Consider the following 20,648-nt stretch of genomic DNA (forward strand, 5'->3'; position numbering starts at 1 on the left):
TAGCAAAGCTCTGGGTTTAATGTGCTTGTGCGCGTGCTCACACACGTGCACATGCATGCGCGTACACACACACACATCACAGGATACAGTGGTAGAATGCTGCTTGCTTAGCATGTGCAAAGCCCTGGGTTTGATGTCCAACACTGCAAGTCTCTCCCTGATAACTTTTTGTCCTTTGTTCCCAAGGCTCTGGCTCCTTCCTGGCCTATTCTATTAAGGTCAATATCTATTACTCCAAGGCCCCAGAGTCAGGCCTTGGTATCTCCAGACAAGTCTCTCAGGGACCGAGATCCAGCTTGGGGATCTGAAACACCAAGCAAGAAGCAACACCACAGTGCTGGGCAGTGTCTCCTAACCACTCACCCCCAGAAGAGAACACCTTACCTGACTCCACCTGGCTGAAGGTGCTGTGGGCATCCGTTGAATCTGCAACATCCCCACTCATCTTGATCTCTGAAAGGAAAACACGACTGATTTTAATAGCAGGTCACCATTTTTCTTGCTGTGACATAGGTGACTTTAACTAAACAGCGAGGATGAATGTGTAATTACCGCAGCCATCAGACTTTCAAATTCCTGATTCCTGAACACACAGCCACTAGAATATTCATCAGCCTGGAGGAGCAAATCCCCTCCTCCTGGGCTAGTTTCCTAGCCTGACCTTTCCTCCATTTCTCCACAGCTACTGCAGTCTCTCATCATCGTCTGCCTCAACCATCACCACCCTTCCATTGCCTGGACGTAGTGAATAAAATTTAACAAGAATAAGGACCTAGAAGCTGCCCATCCCCACCCTTAATTTCACTTGGAATTGGGGGAATGCATCTTCTTAAAATTTCATAGAAATCTGGGTGGCACATGCTTAAAAGCCCAGCACTCAGGAGGCTAGGTCAAGAAGATCACAACTTCCAGGCCAGCCTTCAACTTACAGAGGAAGACACTGCCTTAAAAATAATAAAACCGTGATAAATACAAATCAAACAATACTCTTCCATTTCCCATTCTATATAACAAGGCTACCCAAGAAGGTAAGCATACTTTAACCAAAGTTTGCCCCTCTTACCTTTCTATCCCCAATTCAGCTGTCTGGTTCTCAGAGGGTAGTGCACTGCCTGGGGAATCAAATCCTACTGCTTGCCACCCTTTTCAGAGATCTTGCCCTTTGAGGCTCCTCCCCTTCCCTCTTTTTCCTCCAAACTGCTCAGTTGAGAAAGCAAACCAGCTCAGGGTCCCATGTCAGTGTCCGAGTGCTGCTGCTCTGGCCTCTCCTTTCTGCCCCATGGCAATAGATTAAACATTTACCCATAATAGAAGGCTGCCACCACCTAAGAGGCCCTAAATCTCCTCCCTGGTCAGCTGAGGGACAGAAAGAGGCAACTTTGAACTAGCTCTCTCAGCTCCTCTCCTAATTAAACCGTCCAAATCTGGCCGTTTAAGACAGAGAATATTTTATTCAAATTGTATGGACCCCCCCCCCCCCACCGCACCCTCTTCTCGGGGCAGCACTTTAACTCTTTCAAACGAGATAAAGTCTTGGTGAGTTCATTTGCATATGATGCTCCTCAGCCAATCCCAGTCAAGGAGGCAGCCTTAATTTGCATCAGGTAATCAGGCTGTTGGCACTGTAGACATTGGAGGTCTGGAGATGATCAGGATGAGGGAAAAGAGTGGACCTCTGCCCCAGGAAAAGAGGAGAGAAAGCGCCAGCCCTTTCTTTTTGGTATGGCACTAATGTGTGTAGTTCTTAAATCTATTTACGGCTCTGTAAGGAAGTAACTGTGGTGCCAGGCAAAGCAGCGATGCAGACACCAGCAAATGCACCAGAAGTAGGGGAAGAAATAAGGCCACCCTAGGAGTCCCTATGGTTTTGAGGACACTTAAAAGAAGGAAGACACCCAGGTATATAGTAAGAGCTCGGTAGGGTCTTCCTAGGCAGCCTTGCTGCACTGGGGAGGGGGTCATGAAGTCTCAGGAACGCCCCCTCTGCTCTGCATTTGGGCGGCTTCCCTTGAACCTTAGCTTTTCTTGCTGCAGATGTTCATTTTCCAGACAGTAGTATATGCAAGCATATACAGAACTGGCAGGGGCCTCTGTTCATTTGCGACTCCTGGGAAAATGGGCTTCCCTTTGTCCCAGCTTGGAGCTGGGTAAAGCCTAACATCCATCACCGCTGGGATTCCTCTGAAGTGCAGAGAAAAAGCCCCAAACCGGAGCCTGCTGAGAAGTCACAGGAGGGAAAGTCTCTCCCTCTGCTGGTTTTGAACCTGCTTTAGCAGAGCCACAAGTAAGGACTTCAGAGCGCAGGTTTTGGCAGCAGACAAACCAGAGTGTATGCCAATACCATCATTAGCCAGGGGACCTTAGCTACAAATGGGAGTGTGAAGTTTCTCCCCCAGAACCAGGGATGCTGAACACACCTCCCAGGGGGCGTGGACAAGATTAAATGAGATGATGAAAGGGAGTGAAGGGTGCCTACTAAATCGCATTGCCGTAGACACTAGTTCCAGTCCCCTCTTGCATCCTGGCCATCCCCCTTCCTTATCCCTTCCCGATTCCCTGGGAAGTCGATGGCTTTCAGTCTTGCGTCTCTGTAACTGTCCTTCACCAAGGAAGCCACTAGAATTCTCTAGATTCCACATCAGAGGAAAACTGCTCATGGGGACAGGAAAAGCTTGAGGGACAGCGAAAACATGAAGACAATCAGAGTTACTAAATCAACTTATTCCAAACTCCGGACATTTAAACAGACAACATGGTGTGTGCGCTACTGAGAATAGAACCAGGGTCCTACTTCTGCTACCATTGAGATATCCCCAGAGCTCTCCTTATTTTCAGGCAGGGTCTCAATGTTGCCCAGGCTAGCCTTGAACTCACTCTAGGTCACGCAGGACTTGAACTTATGCTCTTCCTGTTTCAGCCTTCCAGGACTAGCTGGGAATACATGCCTGCACCATGAGGATTGGCTGAAACAGGTAGCTTTTTGAGCTGAGCCTTATTCTGTTGCCCGTCACCCCAACTTTCCTCCAACACCCATTTCCTCCAACCACCAGGAAGTCTCTCCCTTGTCCTTTAAATAAACTTGGAACTTAGTCTTAATCGTGTCCAAAAGTTATTTCTAAAGACATCCAAGTCCGCTCATTCTGCCTTGACCAGGTGACAGCCTGACTCTCCAGGTGGGGGAGGGGGGAGGGGCTTCGTGAGGGGCAGGGAGAGCTAACCTGGAAACCTTCTCCCTCCGTCAGTCCCCAGCAAGCTCAGATGCTAAGAACCTGTTCTTGTTGGGTAGGAGGCTGATGCTGATGGGTGGGACGGATCCTTGGGTCTCAGCCTAAAAATGGGCCAACACCGAAACTCCCTGAGACGTTGGCAGTAACCCTTCACCTGTCCGACAGCACCGCCGGGGGTGAGTGAGAGAGATGTGGGGTGGGGCCAGCTCGGCTACGTTCTTATCTTAGTCTGTCTGAGTCGGCTCTCTGCCACCCTCCCTTCCCTGAGGAGGCTCAGCTGCTGAGTGTAAGCGCCCAGATACCTCAAGTAGACCCCAATCTGCCTCATCTAGCACTGTCAGAGAGTGAAGATGGCCTGGCTTTCCTGAGGTCTGGTCAGAAGTAGTTCCCCTTGTCGGTATCTAGAAACACGAGCACCCAAAGGCAGTGCTCTCTTGAGGTGGGCACGGGCAGTGTCCTCCTGAGTCCAGGTTATTCTGAGCAAATGGGAGCCCCACCCCTCTCTACTGTTCTCCCTATTCCTGTCCTTGGTTCTTTTCTCAAACACTTGCTTTTGTGGGTCCCTCCACAAGGGGGCCTTCCTAGGACCCTCCAGTGCCACTACTGAGCCAGCCAAGGCTCCAACTATTCTGCTGTAGACTTTTTTTCTTCTCCCTCCCTCTGACAGGCCTTTTGATGGGAATAGCATTCCTGAGCTCCGGCTAGCACAGGTCTCAGACACTCCGTCTCCCTCCCCCATTTGACAGTGAGAAACAGAAAGACCCACAAGGCCAGACACGGGGACCCTCTGGCTGACTACACCACCTCTCTTCCTTCCTAGCTGATCGGCTCTGGTCCATCCCTTGAGGCTTGAGCGCAGGAAGCCCCTCTCTATCTGAGAACTCCCGCCCTACTTGCTCAGATCTCCAGGCTCCTCAATGAAAGGTTCTATAAGAACACAGCGTGGAGGCTGTGGCACACCGGAATCAGAGATTGTCCCCAGGCTCTCACAATTATGAAGCCCTCTGAAAGGGGACCCAGGAGCAAGTCTATGTCCATGCTAGGGGACGGCTATCAGCCTCCTTCCACACTGATACTACTCCAGGAAACCAACCAGGAGGCTTCCTTAAGGGCCTGGAGTTGGGAATTCCAGGGGACATTTAAGGGACAGCAGAATATAGGATTACTATGGAGGGACTAAAGGAAAGAGGAGCTAGGCTTCAGAGACCTACCCAGGGGAGGAGACTATGAGACAATCCAAAGAAAGAAGGGGATCCCTCCCTCCACACACACAGCAGGGACCACACGAAAAAGACCTACAAAGACCTCAACAGCTTGGCATAGTGGCTTATGCCTGTACTCCAAGAACTGGGGAAGCCGAGGCAGGAGAATTAATTTGAGCTTGAGATAAACCTGAGCTATGTGGCAAGACCTTGTCCCAAAAAATAATGACGTCACCGGGCAGTGGTGGCACACACCTTTAATCCCAGCACTTGGGAGGCAGAAGCAGGCGGATCTCTGTGAGTTTGAGGCCAGCCTGGTCTACAAGAGCTAGTTCCAGGACAGGCTCCAAAGCTACAGAGGAATCCTGTCTCAAACCAAAAACAAACAAACAAAACAAAACTAAACAAACAATAATGAAGCTGAGAAAGTAAGCACAGCACAGAAAACTCCAAACCCAGAGAACTTTTGGCTATGTCACTGAGAGGTGAGCACACACCACAGAGGGGCCAAGACATCATGAGTGATGTGGAGGAAGACCAACAACCTGGGGGAACTGGCAAAAGAATATGGCAAGCAGACCTTCAAGACAATTGGAGAGATAAATCAGGCAATGAGCACAAAGGTTGGTGAACCCCCATCTGGAGGAAGCACCCCACTTTGGGGGGGGTTCAGCACACTCTGCTCACAGCAATGCCAAGCAGCGGGGTGTATGGGTCTCTGAGAAGCATCAACGAGGGGCTAGCATGGGTGGAGGGTCTTGGCCTTCTCTTCCCAACCTCTCCCTTCCTGCTCTCCACCAGGTCCTCCCAGCTCCCAGGCTGCTCCCCTACCAGGATCCAGCTGTTCCACCTCCTCCCACTTCCCCAGGCAGAACCTCCGGTAGGAGAGGGAGGTGGAAACCCCCCAGGAAGTCCCTGATCTTGGTTCTAAAGAACTCCCCACTTTCTACTGAGCTACCTTTGGCTAAGACTAATTCCCATTTGAACACTGGCCTTCCTGATAGGAAATGAGGGATGAAATGCCTCCCCCAGAGGCCCTGTCCCCAGCTACTTTCAGTTCCGCTGTAGCACTTTGGATCTGAGAACTTTTTCAGACACTGGACGACACCCAGTTGGATGGCTCCTTCAGCCTCACCTAGTCCTTCCTGGCAAATCCTGGGGCACCAGGCACTGGGTGCCAGCATCTCTCTGCCAGCTACCCTTGCACTTAGCCCTGCTGGGAAGTGAACTAGGAATCATGGCCCCTTTGGGCCCCCACTGATACCTGTTTCCGGGAACGGTGGGAGACAGGAAGATCTAGCTTGTTTTGCTTTGCGCAGTGGGTCAGAAGATCTGCTTTCTCTCCCCCCCCCCACCTCCCTGCTCTCTAGAGCAATTAACATAATCTCTGCAGCAACCTGAAGTCCTAAAGAAAAATTACTTGGTTCCTGCACTGTGTATGACAGAGGTAAGGGGCTAGGCTTTGAGTGGCTAACTTAGGTCCAGCTTTTTTTTTTTTTCCACTTTAATTCTGCTTCTTGCTCAACACCTCAGGCAGCTAATCAGAACATCAGTCCTTCCCACCTCAACCCACATCACCAAGTCCAACCCTTTAGCTTAGTAGCATCCTTAGCCCAGCTGTGAATGGAAGGCCCAGAGAATGATGATGGGTCCTGGTCTCTCCACACCCAGCTCTCATTTGTCCATTCCTGGCCTTTTCGTTTCCAGGGCTCTTATTCCTCCGGAAAGGAGGTTGTGAGATATCGTGCTCAGAGGTGTCTGTCACCATCCCCTCTGGGATACAGGCTTACTATACACTGAACCCATAGCGCAGATGGATAACGTGAGTGGACACACCTGCAACACATCCAGACACATCTGGAACACGTGTGGTCCAAGACTCATTAGGTTCCTTGGGGTTTGCTCCACCAATTCTCCCAACACATGCTGGGGACAGTCAGATACTCCCGACACACACAAACACATGCTTGCACAAGTCCTAATCAATGGACGATCCTGTGGCGTGGCATCTGCCCCAGGTGCGACTTTGGTTTTGCTCCGCCCTACTAGCATTTCCCCTAGGCACCCCCCATGCCCACTTTGCCTGCATTTCACACAGGTGCCCGGACACCAAACACGCAGCATGTGGATACACGTACGCACTCCCAGGTCCACACCCTAACTGAGTGAGTGAACCACCCATCTGCAAGCTCCTGGGACTCCAGCACTTCAGCACACCCAAGTCCCACGCACTGTCTAACTTCCCAGATCTAAGGTTTCTGGAACTTCATGCACCTCGTTATTGTTCTCCAAGGCTTCATATTCCAAACTTGCCTCTTTTACCCCCTCCCTGCCCCCAACATCTACCTATCCTCACCCGCCCAAAAGGGCCCGCTATCCACATCGCCCTCTCCTGGCCACCGGGGAGTTAGCCCCTCACAGTGCCTCGAGCGGTGCAATGGTGTCCTTGTCCTTGGTCCCTTCCCACTCGCGGTGACACCTGTCGGAGCTCACTCCCTCCGCCCCTCACCTGTGTGCATGGGCTCCAGATTCACCATCCTGCCCCAGGCGGGGCCAAAACCAGCGCCCCCCCAGGTCCCTCGCGGCTGCCCCAGCCTGGCCCCCGGAGAAGCCAGGGTCTCCTTCCTCCCGCCCTCTGCCGCCGCAGCTGCCGCCACTGCGGTAGCCGCTGCCACCTCAGTCGCGCGCTCAGCTGCTCCGGCTGGGGCAGCACTCCGCGACCAGGTTTAGCACACTCCCCAGGTGAGCACGCGGCACGGGGCGGGGGCCTCGGCCACGCCCCCTGGCAGGGCCCCCGCGCTTGGCCTTGAGCCCATGCAAAACAGCGATTTGCATACATGGAGCTGGGGGCCAGGAGAGGGGTGTCGAGGTGCTGCCGGGGCGGGTCCCGGCCCTGAGGAACACCTGTCTGTCGAGACCCCGCCTGGCAGTCCCTCCCCATCACGCCCTCAGCGGCTCAGACTACTGGGGTAGCTTGCCCTTTTGGGGAACCCCAGGTTTCTGCCTGGTTGGGCTCAAGAAAAGTAAACAGTGCTACGGAGAATCCGTAAGAGTCTGGAGAAGCTAAGGGGATGCTGCGAATGGTCTTACAATCCTCCTTTCCAACCGTTTACCACCCCTGTGGCTTGAGTCGTACTGTTCACCTCTCTGACCTCATTTTAAGCATCTGTAAAACGGGGCCTGTGTAAAACTGGTATCTATCAGGGCTAAGCAGGCGACCAAACCGGGCTGGTTCCCCGTGGCTTACCCTCGTCAGTGTTAAGATCTAGACTGCAGCAGCTTCTCCTCACCCTTTCTAGATAGGCAGGCCGGCCCCTTCCCCGCTGTCACCCACTCCGGTCCCAGGCTATGAGAGAGAAGGACGTGGCGAATATTCGCCAATGCCAGCAGCTGTTCTTAAGTTCACCTTCCTGGGACTGGAAATGAATTATCCAAAGCCCGTAATTCCCAAGCGCTAGAGCCGGGACTCGGATTCCAGGGCACCCTGCAGGGGTAGAAGACTTCTTACTCTTCAGATGTTAATTAGTGACTCTGGCTCAGGAAACGTCCAGCCAGCTCTGAAAGCCACGCGTAGACAGAGGGCAGAGCCTCACTTCCCATTTCCTCTTCAGACAGGATCCCCACTACCCTGGTCCCAGGCCATTTCCCAGGCTGGCTTTGGGCTTTTCTGCCTCTAGGCCTTTTATATAATGTTCTTTCCTCCTGAGATGTCCATTCATGACACCCCAAGTTTACTGTGCTTCCACTCTTGACTGGGTATGGTACTGAAAAACGTTAAAAGCATCTCTAATGCCATTATCATTATTATTTTGAATTGCCACAGGCTCCAAATCAAGACGTTTCCACACGTAAAGCAAGCTCTGAGCTATATTCCCAGACTGTCTGCTCTGGTTTTGAAATAGAGTCACCTTATGTAGTCTAGGCCTTTAAGTTCCATCCTCCTGAATCTAGCACGCATTAAACCTTGTGAATAGTACCATGATTTATTTATTTATTTATTTATTTATTTATTTATTTATTTATTTCCCCCTGGGTCTTTCTGCGTAACCCTGACTGTCCCAGAACCCACTCTATAAACCAGGCTGGCCTCCAACTCACAGAGATCTGCCTGCCTCTGCCTCCTGAGTGCTGGGATTAAAGGTGTGCGCCACCACACCCTGAAGTACCATGATTTCTATTTCACACTGATGGGAACACTGAGGCTTAAGGAATTTAACTTGCCATGTCACATAGCCCATAACACCAAGAACAGAAACTTTTTGTTCCACAGCACTGCTCTGTTTTGTCCAGTGAATGATTCAAATGCCCCCTCTCTTTGCAGCTGGAAGGGGTCTGGCGCTGGGGAGAAGGAGATGCTCCTCCCTCTGTTTTTGCTCCCTGCATTGGGCATCATGCATCATGCAAGCAAGATGCTGGACATAGTTAGAGCGTCCTAGCCTGTGTGAAGGAGGGCGGTGTGGGCCCTTCTTAGCTCACTTCTTAGGTTTTTTATTTGTTTGCTGCTTTGTTTCCCGACTGGATGCTTCGTTCTGTTGTCTTCAGGTCCTGGAACAATGCTGGACACACCAGACATCAGTGCCAAGTAGAGGAGATGGGAGGGCATAAGCGAGTCTTCAGGGCTGGGCAAACTGCCTGTCCTAGTCAAACTCACCTGCCTTTCCTGGCAAGAAGGAAGGGACTTTTCTTTTTCTTTCTTCTGCTCTTGGAAAGAGATCAGCAAGGGCTTTTGGAGGTCCGAGTGACCCTGGAAGGCCCACTTAGGACATTCTCAGTCTGTCCCTTCCTTCCTTACCCCCGTCCTTTCCTTATTTGGCTTCTTCCCTGTGCTCAAGGTGTAATCTGCTGCACTAGGCTGCCATCATCCCAGAGAAGCCCCTGCTCCAAATCCGTCGTGTGCTCCTGAGTCCCAGCTCCCTATTTGCATATATTTGCATGGCCCTGTGCGCTCAGGGTCTGGCTCACCACTATCTAGGATCTGTTGCCGGTTTGCTTTTCCCCCAAGTGGAATCTTGTTGCTTTTTCTCTGCGCTTTAGTATTCCAGAAGTCAGAGAAGTTTATATCTGCCAATGTTCAAGAACTACCTAGGGCCGGGCGATGGTGGCGCACGCCTTTAATCCCAGCACTCGGGAGGCAGAGGCAGGCGGATCTCCGTGAGTTCGAGACCAGCCTGGTCTACAGAGCTAGTTCCAGGACAGGCTCCAAAGCCACAGAGAAACCCTGTCTCGAAAAACCAAAAAAAAAAAAAAAAAAAAACTACCTAGGATTCTGGGATTGGGGTGTGTGTATGTGTGCTTGTGTGTGTGTGTGTGTGTGTGTGTGTGTGTGTGTGTGTGTTAGTGGGGTGGGCAGTTTATAGAGCTCTCTGGGAGGTAAGCACTGAGGAGGAGACAGGATCTTGGGAGTTCACTGTTGGAAGCAAAGCTTAAAAGTTCCAGAGATTTGGAGGGAGGGAGATAAGACGGGGAGGGGGTGAAGTTGACAAATATCATTTTAGCTATTGTTCATCTCTTTACTTATCAATTAGTAGTATGTGCTCCCCTAGTATGGAGAACTGTGCTCCATGTTGAAAATAACATCTTTGTGTTCGTGTGTTCCTGTGTGTGCGTACCTGTGCGTGCATGTGTGGGTGTGTATGGGTGTGCACATAGGCTAGAGGAACCTCAAGGGTCATTATTTATTGACCTATTCCTTAAAAGACCCTATTTCTTGGGTCAGGGCCTATCATTGCCCTGACTTGGAACTGCAAGAGAGGCTAGCTGGCCGGTGGGATTACATAGACTCTGGAGATGGAATTTGGGCTCTTGTGTTTGCAAAATAAGCATATCCGCCACCAAGCTATGTCTCCAGGCCCCACAGGGCATCTTTTTTGTTTCTTTGTCCATTGAATTTTAAGTCCACTGTCATTTAGATGAAAAGTTATTAGCCCCTACTTATAGATGAGAAAACTGAGATTCAGGGAGATTAATACAACCAGTAGATGGTAAGGTTAGGGTTTAGATTTAGGCCTACCAGTCCAGCACTGGCCTCTGTGTGTGTGTGTGTGTGTGTGTGTGTGTGTGTGTGAGAGAGAGAGAGAGAGAGAGAGAGAGAGAGAGAGAGAGAGAGATTGAGCACGCGCATGCATGATGTGTGGGCCAAGGAGGAGAGCTAGACCACTCCATTCTCTCCCTTGTGATCTTGCTTGATAATTGTTTCAATTAGATGGAGTGGATTGAGACCCCCCCCCCTTCCCAACACAGCTGCATGAAAACCTGCTTTGAGCTTGGGCCTGGTGAGCAACATTCCCCCAGGCTTAATCCTCCTGCCCCTCTGTTAGCAAGAGAGAAACCTCAGAGAAGAAGTTGAGATAGGAGGCTGCCCGGAGGTTTAAAGGGGGATAGAGGAAAGAGAGAAAGAAGGAAGGGCAGGAAAATTCAATGCCTTTGGACACAAAAGAGTTGTATGCAAATGACATGTAAATACAATGCAAATTGCCTCTCCCTCCCTCTGCCCTCTCCTTAGAGCTAGAGGACCCATTCAGAGAGTAGCCCAAGTTGGACATTGTGGTTGTGAAATGGTGATGTCTCTGACCCCTCCCTGAGTCCTTTTGGTGTGACATCTGTCCCCTTCTTGCCTGCAGCTCTAGTGGCAGCAGAAGCTGCCCCAGGTTCCATTTGTACTCAGATTAGCTTCTCTTGCTTCAAGGCCAGAGACTGGGGTCTAACTTCCTCTTCCCAACACTTGAGCTGGAAGCATGAGACTCCTGAGAGGGGCTGAGGTGGGGGTGAGGGTGGCTACCCCAGCCTTGTTTTCTCCCCAGAGGGAAAAGTGGCCTTCTTGGCAGCTGGCCTGCCGAGCACTCCCGAGCACTCCCGATTCCTGTCTTGTCAGCTGGATTGAGTTGTCAGGGCTGGGAGAAGGGTGGAGAGCAAGGCATCCTGGAAGGCCACCAAGCAACAAGTCCCTTCTAGCTTTTTCCTTCTGCCAGATGAGCTCCAGGGCCCCTAGCGTGGGGCTGTTGACTGGGGTGGTGGGGAATCTCTCTCCCTTCTCTCTCTGGCTTAAATTCATCAAAGCCAGCAAATTCAAGCTCAGCTCCCCCACCTCACAGAAAAACAGAAGGAAGGAAGGTAGAGGCCAGGAAGGACTTCCAAGCCTGTTTCGAATAACACCACTGAGTAAATCTGATGGCACCACTGCCAAGAGGCAAATTGCAGAAGACAGACAGAGGGGACAGTGCCAAGGTGACAAAGTGAGAGGTGTCTTGGGAACCAGGATAAAAGCAGCTGCGTCTGGGGAGTGGACAGGAAAGGACACGGGACACACAGAGCCATGCTCTGTCCTGATGTCCCCCACACTGACTTAGCTGTGCCCCTCTCTCAGCCTCCCCAGCCTCCTGACAGCATCTAGCCCTCCCCCATGTCATCACAGAAATTCATAGCTCATTTTGCTCTTGAAGGTTTAGAATAATAGATTAAATATGCCATTCCCAATCAGCTTTTGACCTTGAGCCCGGGAAGTGAACCCTAACCACACCTCCCTCCAGCCTGGTTCAGCCACTCCTTTCTTGACTCTGGAAGACCAGGTGGTGATCTGTCAGGACACCTGCACCTCTGAGAGCAAGTTTAGGCCCAGCGCGCCCTCTTGTGGAAGTTGGGGGTGTAATCTCTGCCTATAAAATTCCAGTAAAGGACCCCTCTGTGGCTAGAGCACCACCATAGGTCAGGACCTCAGTTCCAGACAAGCAGAGATACTGATGCTGTGTGGTTTTCAAGCCCTCGATCCCATCTATACATCACTATGGATCCCAGATTGATCAAAACAGAGACAATTTGGGTTTTGGGGGGATGTTTCTCCCCTACTGACCTCTAAAGCTACCAGTCACTGTGGTTACTCTGAACCCACTCATGGGGGCGTTAGAGGTCAGCCATGCAGCCATAGCTGTATCAAACACCCACCAGAGCCACAAACTAGCCCAGGAACTTGAGACGTGGCAGGTACTGGCCTCCTCTGCAAGCTCCCAGTCTCTTAAAGCCTATGGATCACAACAGATGAGTCCTTCATCCTGAAGTACAGGGCCTGAAAGGAAAATACAGGTTTGTCATGAAGCTCCCTTGGAACGAGGTGTACCCTGCTGGGATCTGGCAGGAAACCTCAAGAAGAGCTTCTCATAGGAAAGGACTCTAAGCTAAGACGGGTGAGCCCAGGAATAGACAGCAAAGGCCAGAGTAGTCAATGGAAGGTAGGGAGAGCCATGAGCGGCTCTCATGGGGGCAGTGACCAAGTGCAGGAGATGGAAAGGCTTGGATGTGGGGTGATGGGGTGATGCTGGAATACAGTCAATCAGCTAGGAAGCTAGGCAGAGGAGAGGGGCCTGGCTTGAGGGATGGCTCAGCTGACTGAAGCCCAGCCTAGCCTGAGCACTCCTGGGTTAGGAACTTGTAGGGAGGAGACTGCTGTTAAGAAGTCTGTCCTGAAATGTGGTCCATTTACACAATGGAGTACTACACAGCAGAAAAAAATAACGACATCTTGAAATCTGCAGGCAAATGGATGGAGCTAGAAAACATCATTTTGAGTGAGGTTACCCAGACCCAGAAAGACAATTATCATATGTACTCACTCATAAGTGATTTTTAAACATAAAGCAAAGAAAACCAGCCTACAAATCACAATCCCAGAGAACCTAGACAACAATGAGGACCCTAAGAGAGACATACATGGATCTAATGTACATGGGAAGTAGAAAAAGACAAGATCTCCTGAGTAAATTGGGAGTATGGGGACCATAGGAGAGGGTTGAAGGGGAGGCGAGAGTAAAGGGAGGGGAGCAGAGGAAAATGTAGAGCTCAATAAAAATCAATTTTAAAAAAAAGTCTGTTCTTAATCTCAGTCCTTGAGAGTCTAAAACAGGAGGATTGCTTTGAATTCAAAACCAACCTGGGCTACATAGTGAGTTCTGTTCAGCTTTTCTACAGGGTGAGACCCTGTCTATAAAATAACAACAAGTCTGGCATGGTAGTGTGCTCCTTTAATCTTAGCACTTGGGATCTTTGTGAGTTCGAGGCCAGCCTGGTCTATACAGAGCATTCCAAGACAACCAAGGAGACATGGAGAGAACCTGTCTCATATAAATAAATACAAACAAACAAACAAACAAAAACCAAAAAAGTGCATTTGCTTGCTGAAGCAGCACAGAAGCAGGGCTAGGTGGCAAAGACCAATGCATGCTTGGTGTGGTTTCAGCTTTTCTTTTAGTAGAGGAAGAGTTGAATGGTTCCATGGCTGAAAGGTAAGAGGTAGGAAAGAGAAGTGAGGAGAAAGCAAAGGGAAAATCTGCCCACACCGGGAAGCTATTGAGGAATCAGGAAGGGGCTGGGGGCTTCTACTTCCTATAAGAAGAGGGGGAGGGAGGCAGGGGTGGACTGTCTCTGTCTCTCCCTGCTTTTCAAGGCCTGATACACAACAGAAGCCAGAGCCAGACAGCGAAACCATCAGTCCATAAGATAAAGCCACCACTCCTGAAGATCAACGGTCAACCTTGCTCAGCCGAGCATGGGTTCTGGGGCGGTCTTTCCTTTCTCGACTTGATGCTCATGGGGCCTGGTACAGAAGGTCTCCATGGAGTCCCTGCTGTGTGACCCTGTGCTTTCCACTTATTCTGTCCTTTTCCCTTCTATGGCCATCCTCCCAGGTCCCCAGTTGAAACTAGGGTGATTATCAGCAGGGAGCAGACCAACTGGGCTTGCCTTTTGTGAAGCTGTGGCTTATTTACAGGGTGCAAGCAGGTCTAAGGAGACCTGGATCGATCAGAGGGAAGCAGGTCGCTGGTGGACCAAGGCTGAAGAAGCAATAGGGAGAATGGCTGTCTCGGGAACCCCAGGGTCCTGGAAGAGTGTGACATTGTAGCAGTGAGAAGCAGGGGCTACTAGCCCTGACTCTATCCTTGTCCTGCCTCCACTGCCCCTGGACACTTACATTGACTGAGGCCAGAGGATAAAGAGGGCAGATGCTATGCACCCAGAGGCCAGCCTCCTGGGGCTGTCATGGCACAAGGGCAGTGGAGGGAAACAGCCAGTCCAGCTGATTCCTGACCACTTGTGCTGTTGAGAATAAACTCTAGATGCTGTGTCTTGGCCGTTACTCTGCAGCTGCTTCATGGTAACACCAAAAGACGGCAAGTGTGGTGGTTTGAAGGAAAATGACCCCCCAGAGGTTCATGGGGAGTGGCACTATAAGGAGGTGTGTCCTTGTTTGAGTGGGTGTGGTCTTGTTGGAGGAAGAGTGTCACTGGGGGTGGGCTTTGAGGTTTTAGAAGCCTAAACCATGCCCAGCGTCTCACTCTCTTCCTGCTGCCTGCTGATCAGGATGTAGAACTCTCAGATCCCCCTCCAGCACCGTGTCTACCAGCATGCCGCCATGCTTCCTATCAAGATGATGGACTGAACCTCTGAACTATAAGCCAACCCCAATGAGATGTTTCCTTATGAGAGTTGCCATGGTCATGGTATCTATTCACAGCAGAAGAAACACTAGCTAAGGAATGTGGTAGTGATGCATGTCTTTAATCCCAGCCCTTGGGAAGGCAGAGGCAGGGGAATCTCTGAGTTTGAGGCCAACCTGGTCTACAGATTAAGTTCTAGAATATCCAGAGCTACAGAAAGAAACCCTCACTAAGACAGCAGGTGCCTTAGGGTTTCAATTGTTGTGAAGAGAAACCATGACCATGGTGATTCTTACAAAGGAAAACATTTAATTGGAGCTCACTTTTACAATTCAGAGATTTAGTCCATTATCCTAAATCATGGCAGGAAGCAAAGTAGCATGAAGGCAGACATGGTGCTAGCAAAGGAATTGAGAGTTCTTGCATCTTGACCCACTGGCAACAGGAAGTGGTCTGAGACACTGGGCGTGGCTTGAGCATATATGAGACTCAAAGTCCACCCCTATAGTGACACACTTCCTCCAACAAGGCTATACCTACTCCAACAAAGTCACACCTCCTAATAGTGGCACTCCCTGTGGACATATGGGAGCCAATTACAGCCAAACTACCACAGGAGGCACGGTGGGATTTGGCTGGGTTCTGGAGCCCAACTGTTTGGTGAAACATCAGAGGAGGAGTTTCCAGGAAGGCATCTTGTAGAGTCAGCTTTAGGATCATTAAGGTGGGAGTAGGGCTCATCCTACCCATGCAAGACCTGTGAGACTGTTTCCTGAGGAAGGGAGACGACCTGAGACCCTGGTGGAGTAGGGTGCTCTGTCTGCCTTGCGTATTGCAGGTTCTCCACTGCAGCATCACCACCCAGCCAGGACTTACGGACTTGCTAATTCCTTTGAATGAGTCTTTCTTTCTCTGAGTAAATGTACCCTAGGGCTTCTGCCTCTCTGGAGAGCCCAGGCAAACAACCCAGGAGCATGGGGAAATGAGAGCACCCACGAGTGATCAGTGAGAAGGTACATCGGGGCATCTGCGGCAACTCGCTTGCTATCACCCATCTCCAGCCTGACTTACAGGAACCTGAGGTGGACCGTGAACCAGTGCTGTAATGGGGTGGGGTGCAGCTTGGGAGTCTCCAAATGAGGGAGGAGGAGGGTGTGTGTGTGTGTGTGTGTGTGTGTGTGTGTGTGTGTGTGTGTTGAGACAGATGGGTACTGGAGGAATATCTCGATGGGGCAACCTCAAGTTTGAAAGTTCTCCTCAGCCTCTCAAGTGTTGGGATTACAGGTGTGTGGCACCATTCCAGGTTATGTTTTGGTTTCGTTTCTCCCTTCCCTTTTCCTTTCTGAGCTAGGAACAACAGACTGTAAGTCACTCTGTAGCCCCCTGACTGTTGGGATTATATATGTGCATTTAATTTTTATTTGTTTGTTTTAAGTTGTCACTCCATCCCTGGCTGTCCTGGAAGTCACTATATAGCCCAGCATGGCCTTGAGGTCACAGTACGGTCTGTGGTGGTCGTACCTCAGCCTTTCAAATGCTAGGATTATAGCATGCACCATTGTCCCTGGCATTTAATGAAGCTTTTGTTGTTGTTTTTGTGTTTTTTTGTTTGTTTGTTTGTTTGCGTTGGTTTTTCAAGACAGAGTTTCTCTGTGTAGCTTTGGAGCCTGTCTTGGAACTAGCTCTGTAGACCAGGCTGGCCTTCAACTCACAGAGCTCTGCCTGCCTCTGCCTCCCTAGTGCTGGTATCAAAGGTTTGAGCCACCACTGCCCAGTAAAGCTTTGGTTCTTAAAGGGACCCTTGCCTACTTTATTTGAGACGTTTCTTCCTACAGACCCAGGTCCTATGAAGACTCTGGAGCAGAGACCCCTCAACTGTGGGCCCCTAGTTCCTCTACTTCAGATCTTCCAGGGCTGTGGAAAGGAAACCTGGAAAACCTGCAAGAAGGTTCTGAGGCCTTTGGCGCTGCAGGGGAAAGGGTGTGGCTGGTGTGAGCTTTTCCCTCTGAGGCAGAGGTACCCGGCAGTTCTGACTTCTGCTCTGCTTGGAGCCTTCTCACTTCATAAAAAGGCACCAGTCAGGATCCTGTTCTGCCAACTCTGATCCCAGCTTCACTGTGTATCTTGTGTCCCTTGTGCCTCTCTTCCTCTTTTGTCCAGTGGCTACCACCAGAGGGCACTTCTCCTACACTTTAGATTCCCCCCCCCCCCCCAAACCTGGGCCCTCTTTTGTAGGTGAACCATGCATGTTCTTTTTTTAAAATAATTTTATTTATTTTTTATTCATTTTTAATTTTTAATGTGTGTTAGTATTTGCCCTGCATGTATGTCTATGTGAGGGAGTCAAATCCACCGGAACTTGTGTTACAGTTGTGAGCTGCCATGTGGGTGCTGGGAATTGAACCCGGGTCCTCTGGAAGAGCAGCCATTGCTCTTAACCACTGAACCATCTCTCCAGACCCAGGAGCTATGTTCTTGAAGGCTCTAGTTGGTCAGTCAGATAAACCTTGTTGTCTTAGACAGCATTCTATTGCTGTGAAGAGACACAATGACCATGGCAACTCTTATAAAAGAAAGCATTTAACTGAGGTTGACTTACAGTTTCAAAGGTTTAGCCCACTGTCATCATGGTAGGAGTGTGTCAGCATGCAGATAGACCTAGTGGAGAAGTAGCTGAGAGTTCTCTATCCAGATCCACCGGCAGCAGGAAGTGAGAGAAACCAAGACTGGCTTGGGCTTTTGAAACCCCAAAGCCCACCCCCAGTTACACACTTCTTCCAACAAGCTGCATCTGCTCCAGCAAGGCCACACCTCCTAATCCCTCTCAAGTAGTACCACTCCTTGACCAAGCATTCAAATATATTTACCTGTGGAGGCCATTCCCATTCAAAACACCATACCCGTTCTTGTTGCAAGGAGGGCCCGATTGTTCGTCCAGGCTGCCTGGCTAGCTTAACCCCAAAATAATCACACAGAAACTGTATTAATTAAATCACCGCTTAGCCCTTTAGCTCTAGCTTCTTATTGGCTAATTCTAACATCTTAATTTAACCCATTTCTATTAATCTGTGTATTGCCATGTGGCAGTGGCTTACTGGGTAAAATTCCCAGCATCTTGCCTCCTGCAGATCCATGGCATCTCTCTCTGACTCTTTCCTTCTCCCAGCATTCAGTTCTGTCTTTCCTGCCTACCTAAGTTCTGCTCTATCAAAAGGCCCAAAGCAGTCTATTAACCAATGAAAACAACACAAAGGCAGAAGGACCTCCTATACCACATTCTGGTTCTTTTTGTGTTGTTTTTTGCTTGTTTTGTTGACAAAAAGTTAGTGCTGAGCATCCTATCCCCCTGCCTCCACTTTACAAGGGCTAGGATTACAGGTGTGTGTAACGCCATGCCTGACTCAGCTTTGTGCTAGCTGGTCACTAACCTTGGGCAAGCCACTCAATTCTATATGTGAGTTACTCCTCTATAAAATGCTACCTGATCCTACAAGCATCCAGTGGAATAGCTGACACAGAGACACTTCTGTTGTTTTGTTTTATCAAACAATATCTTGCTATGTAGCCCAGGCTAGCCTCGAGCTCTCAGTTCTTGAGACTCAGTCTCTGAGTGCTGTGACCACAGGCCTGAGTCCCCACACCTTGCTAGAAAGGTTCTTTGTAAACACTGAAGCGTCACAGAGGAATGGCTGTGGATGAAATCACCTCTTCCAGGGGCTGTCACAGAACTTCCCAGGGCAGCACGATGGTTTGAATGAAAATGACCCCCCCCCAGAGGCTCACATATTTGATTCTTGGTTCCCATTTGGTTGACTGTTGGGTGTGAGTAGGAGGTGTGGCTTTGTTGGAGGAGATGTGTCAATTGGGGTGGGATTTGAGGTTTCAAAACCCCACTCCAGGCCCAATGCCTCTCTCTCTTCCTGTTGACTGAGGATCAGGATGTAAAGCCCTCAGCTGCTACTGCAGCACCATGCCTGTCTGCTTCCCTCCATGTTGATCTAAGTTTCTAAAACTGTAGCAAGTCCCAGTTAAATGTTTTCTAAGTGCTGCCCTGGTCGTGGTGTCTCTTCACAGCAATAGAACAGTGACTAAGACAGACAGTAAGCAAAGCCTTTTCTCCCTGTGCCTCCTGTAGCTGATCACCCATAGCTCCAAACAGCCCAGTAATGGTGATGACTTGGTACCATTTGTCCAGGCAAAGCACTAACTAGTGTGGTGGCATCTAGGATGCCAAGACAGAGGTGGGGATGAGGTTGGGAGAGCATCTGTTCCTCGGACCCTGGGATATCACAGTAACTGGTTCTACTTTACTGAATGTAAGACCAACCCCAAAGACTCAGGGAAACTTACATTTTTACCCCCATCCCTGATGCCCAGCAAGGGGCCCTAGTCAAAGATCCCCAGAGAGAAAGTGTTCAGAGCTCCATCAATGCAGGGGATAGGCAAGTTCAGAGGTCCCCAGCCAGGAAGTTGAGAAAAACACTTTAGGTCTTGACATTCATTTTACTTATTGTTTATTTTTCAGACAGTCTTGCTGTGGCTGGCCTGGTATTTGATTTGCAGCCTAGGCTAACTTGAGCTCCCCGCAATCCTTCTGGCATAACCTCCTGAATGCTGAGATCATAGGTGTGTACTACCACACCTAATTGGAACATTCTGCCTCCCAAGTACTGGGATTATAGACATGTGCCACTATGCCTCGCTTAAAACCCTAGTTTAAAACATTCTTGATGTCTTTTTTGTTTTGTTTGTTGGGTTGTGGGTTGTTTTGTTTTTTGGTTTTTCAAGATAGGGTTTCTCTACATAGCACTGGTTGTTATGGCTTCTTTGTTTGTTTTTGTTTTTCAAGACAGGGATTTTTTGTACAATAGTCCTGGCTACCCTGGAACTCACTCTGGAGAGCAGGCTGGCCTTGAACTCAGAGATTCACCTACCTCTGCCTCCTGGGTGCTTGTTGTTTTTTAAAGATTTATTTTTACTTTTATTTATATTATGTCTTTGTGTGCTGTGGGTCTGAGTCCTTGGAAGCCAGAAGAGGACATTGGATCCCCTGGAGCTAGAGTTGTGAGCCTCCCTACAAGGGTGCTGAGAATCGAATTCTAGCCCTCTGGATGAGCAGAAGTGCTTTTCACTGCTGAGCCACCTCTCCAGGCCCTGCTGTTGTTTTAAGACAGGGCCTCGGGGCTGGAGAGATGGCTCAGAGGTTAAGAGCACTGACTGCTCTTCCAGAGGTCCTGAGTTCAATTCCCAGCAACCACATGGTGGCTTACAGCCATCTATAATGAGATCTGGTGCCCGCTTCTGGCTTGCAGGCACATGTGGAAGGAATGCTATACACATAATAAAATAAATAAATAAATATTAAAAAAAAAAAGACAGGGCCTCAAGTAATACACATTGGCTGGCCTCGAACTCGTTTTGTAGCTCAGGCTGGCCTCAAACTCTTGAACTTTGCCTCCTAGATGCTAAGATTATAGGCACAGATGGCATCACACCTGGTTTGAAGCCTTATTTGTTTTTGAGACAAGGTCTCATTCTGTAGCCCTAGTCCAGAACAGAACTTGCTATGTAGCCCAGTCTGGCCTCAAACTTGCAGTAATCCTTGGTGCTGGGTCACCATGTTTGGCAAGACATTCATTGTTTAAATGTGCTACTCCTGAACATTTGGAAGTCTGTAGGAAGAGTGAAAGAAGTAAGGGAGTCCACCAGGAAGGGTAAACCTTCAGAAGCCCTTCCTCCACCCAGAGCAGAGACTGGGGACCATGACTGAGCTCCATTAGGAAAGACAAGGAATG

The 20,648-nt window shown here is 49.8% G+C and overlaps 1 protein-coding gene across 1 annotated transcript in view; it reads right to left on the reverse strand.

The window, feature by feature from the left end:
- Pou2f3 (POU class 2 homeobox 3) overlaps positions 1-6,812 on the reverse strand; it is an 83,129-nt gene extending 76,317 nt beyond the window's left edge. The window contains exon 1 of the mRNA XM_050120113.1: positions 6,786-6,812. Coding sequence (XP_049976070.1) covers positions 6,786-6,812 — 27 coding nt within the window. The remainder of the gene's footprint in view (positions 1-6,785) is intronic.
- Between the last annotated feature and the right edge of the window lie 13,836 nt (positions 6,813-20,648).

This window comes from Alexandromys fortis, unplaced genomic scaffold (genome assembly GCF_014885135.2).
Source record: "Alexandromys fortis isolate MF-2015 unplaced genomic scaffold, M_Fortis_MF-2015_v1.1 scaffold_190, whole genome shotgun sequence".
Taxonomy (NCBI): domain Eukaryota; kingdom Metazoa; phylum Chordata; class Mammalia; order Rodentia; family Cricetidae; genus Alexandromys; species Alexandromys fortis.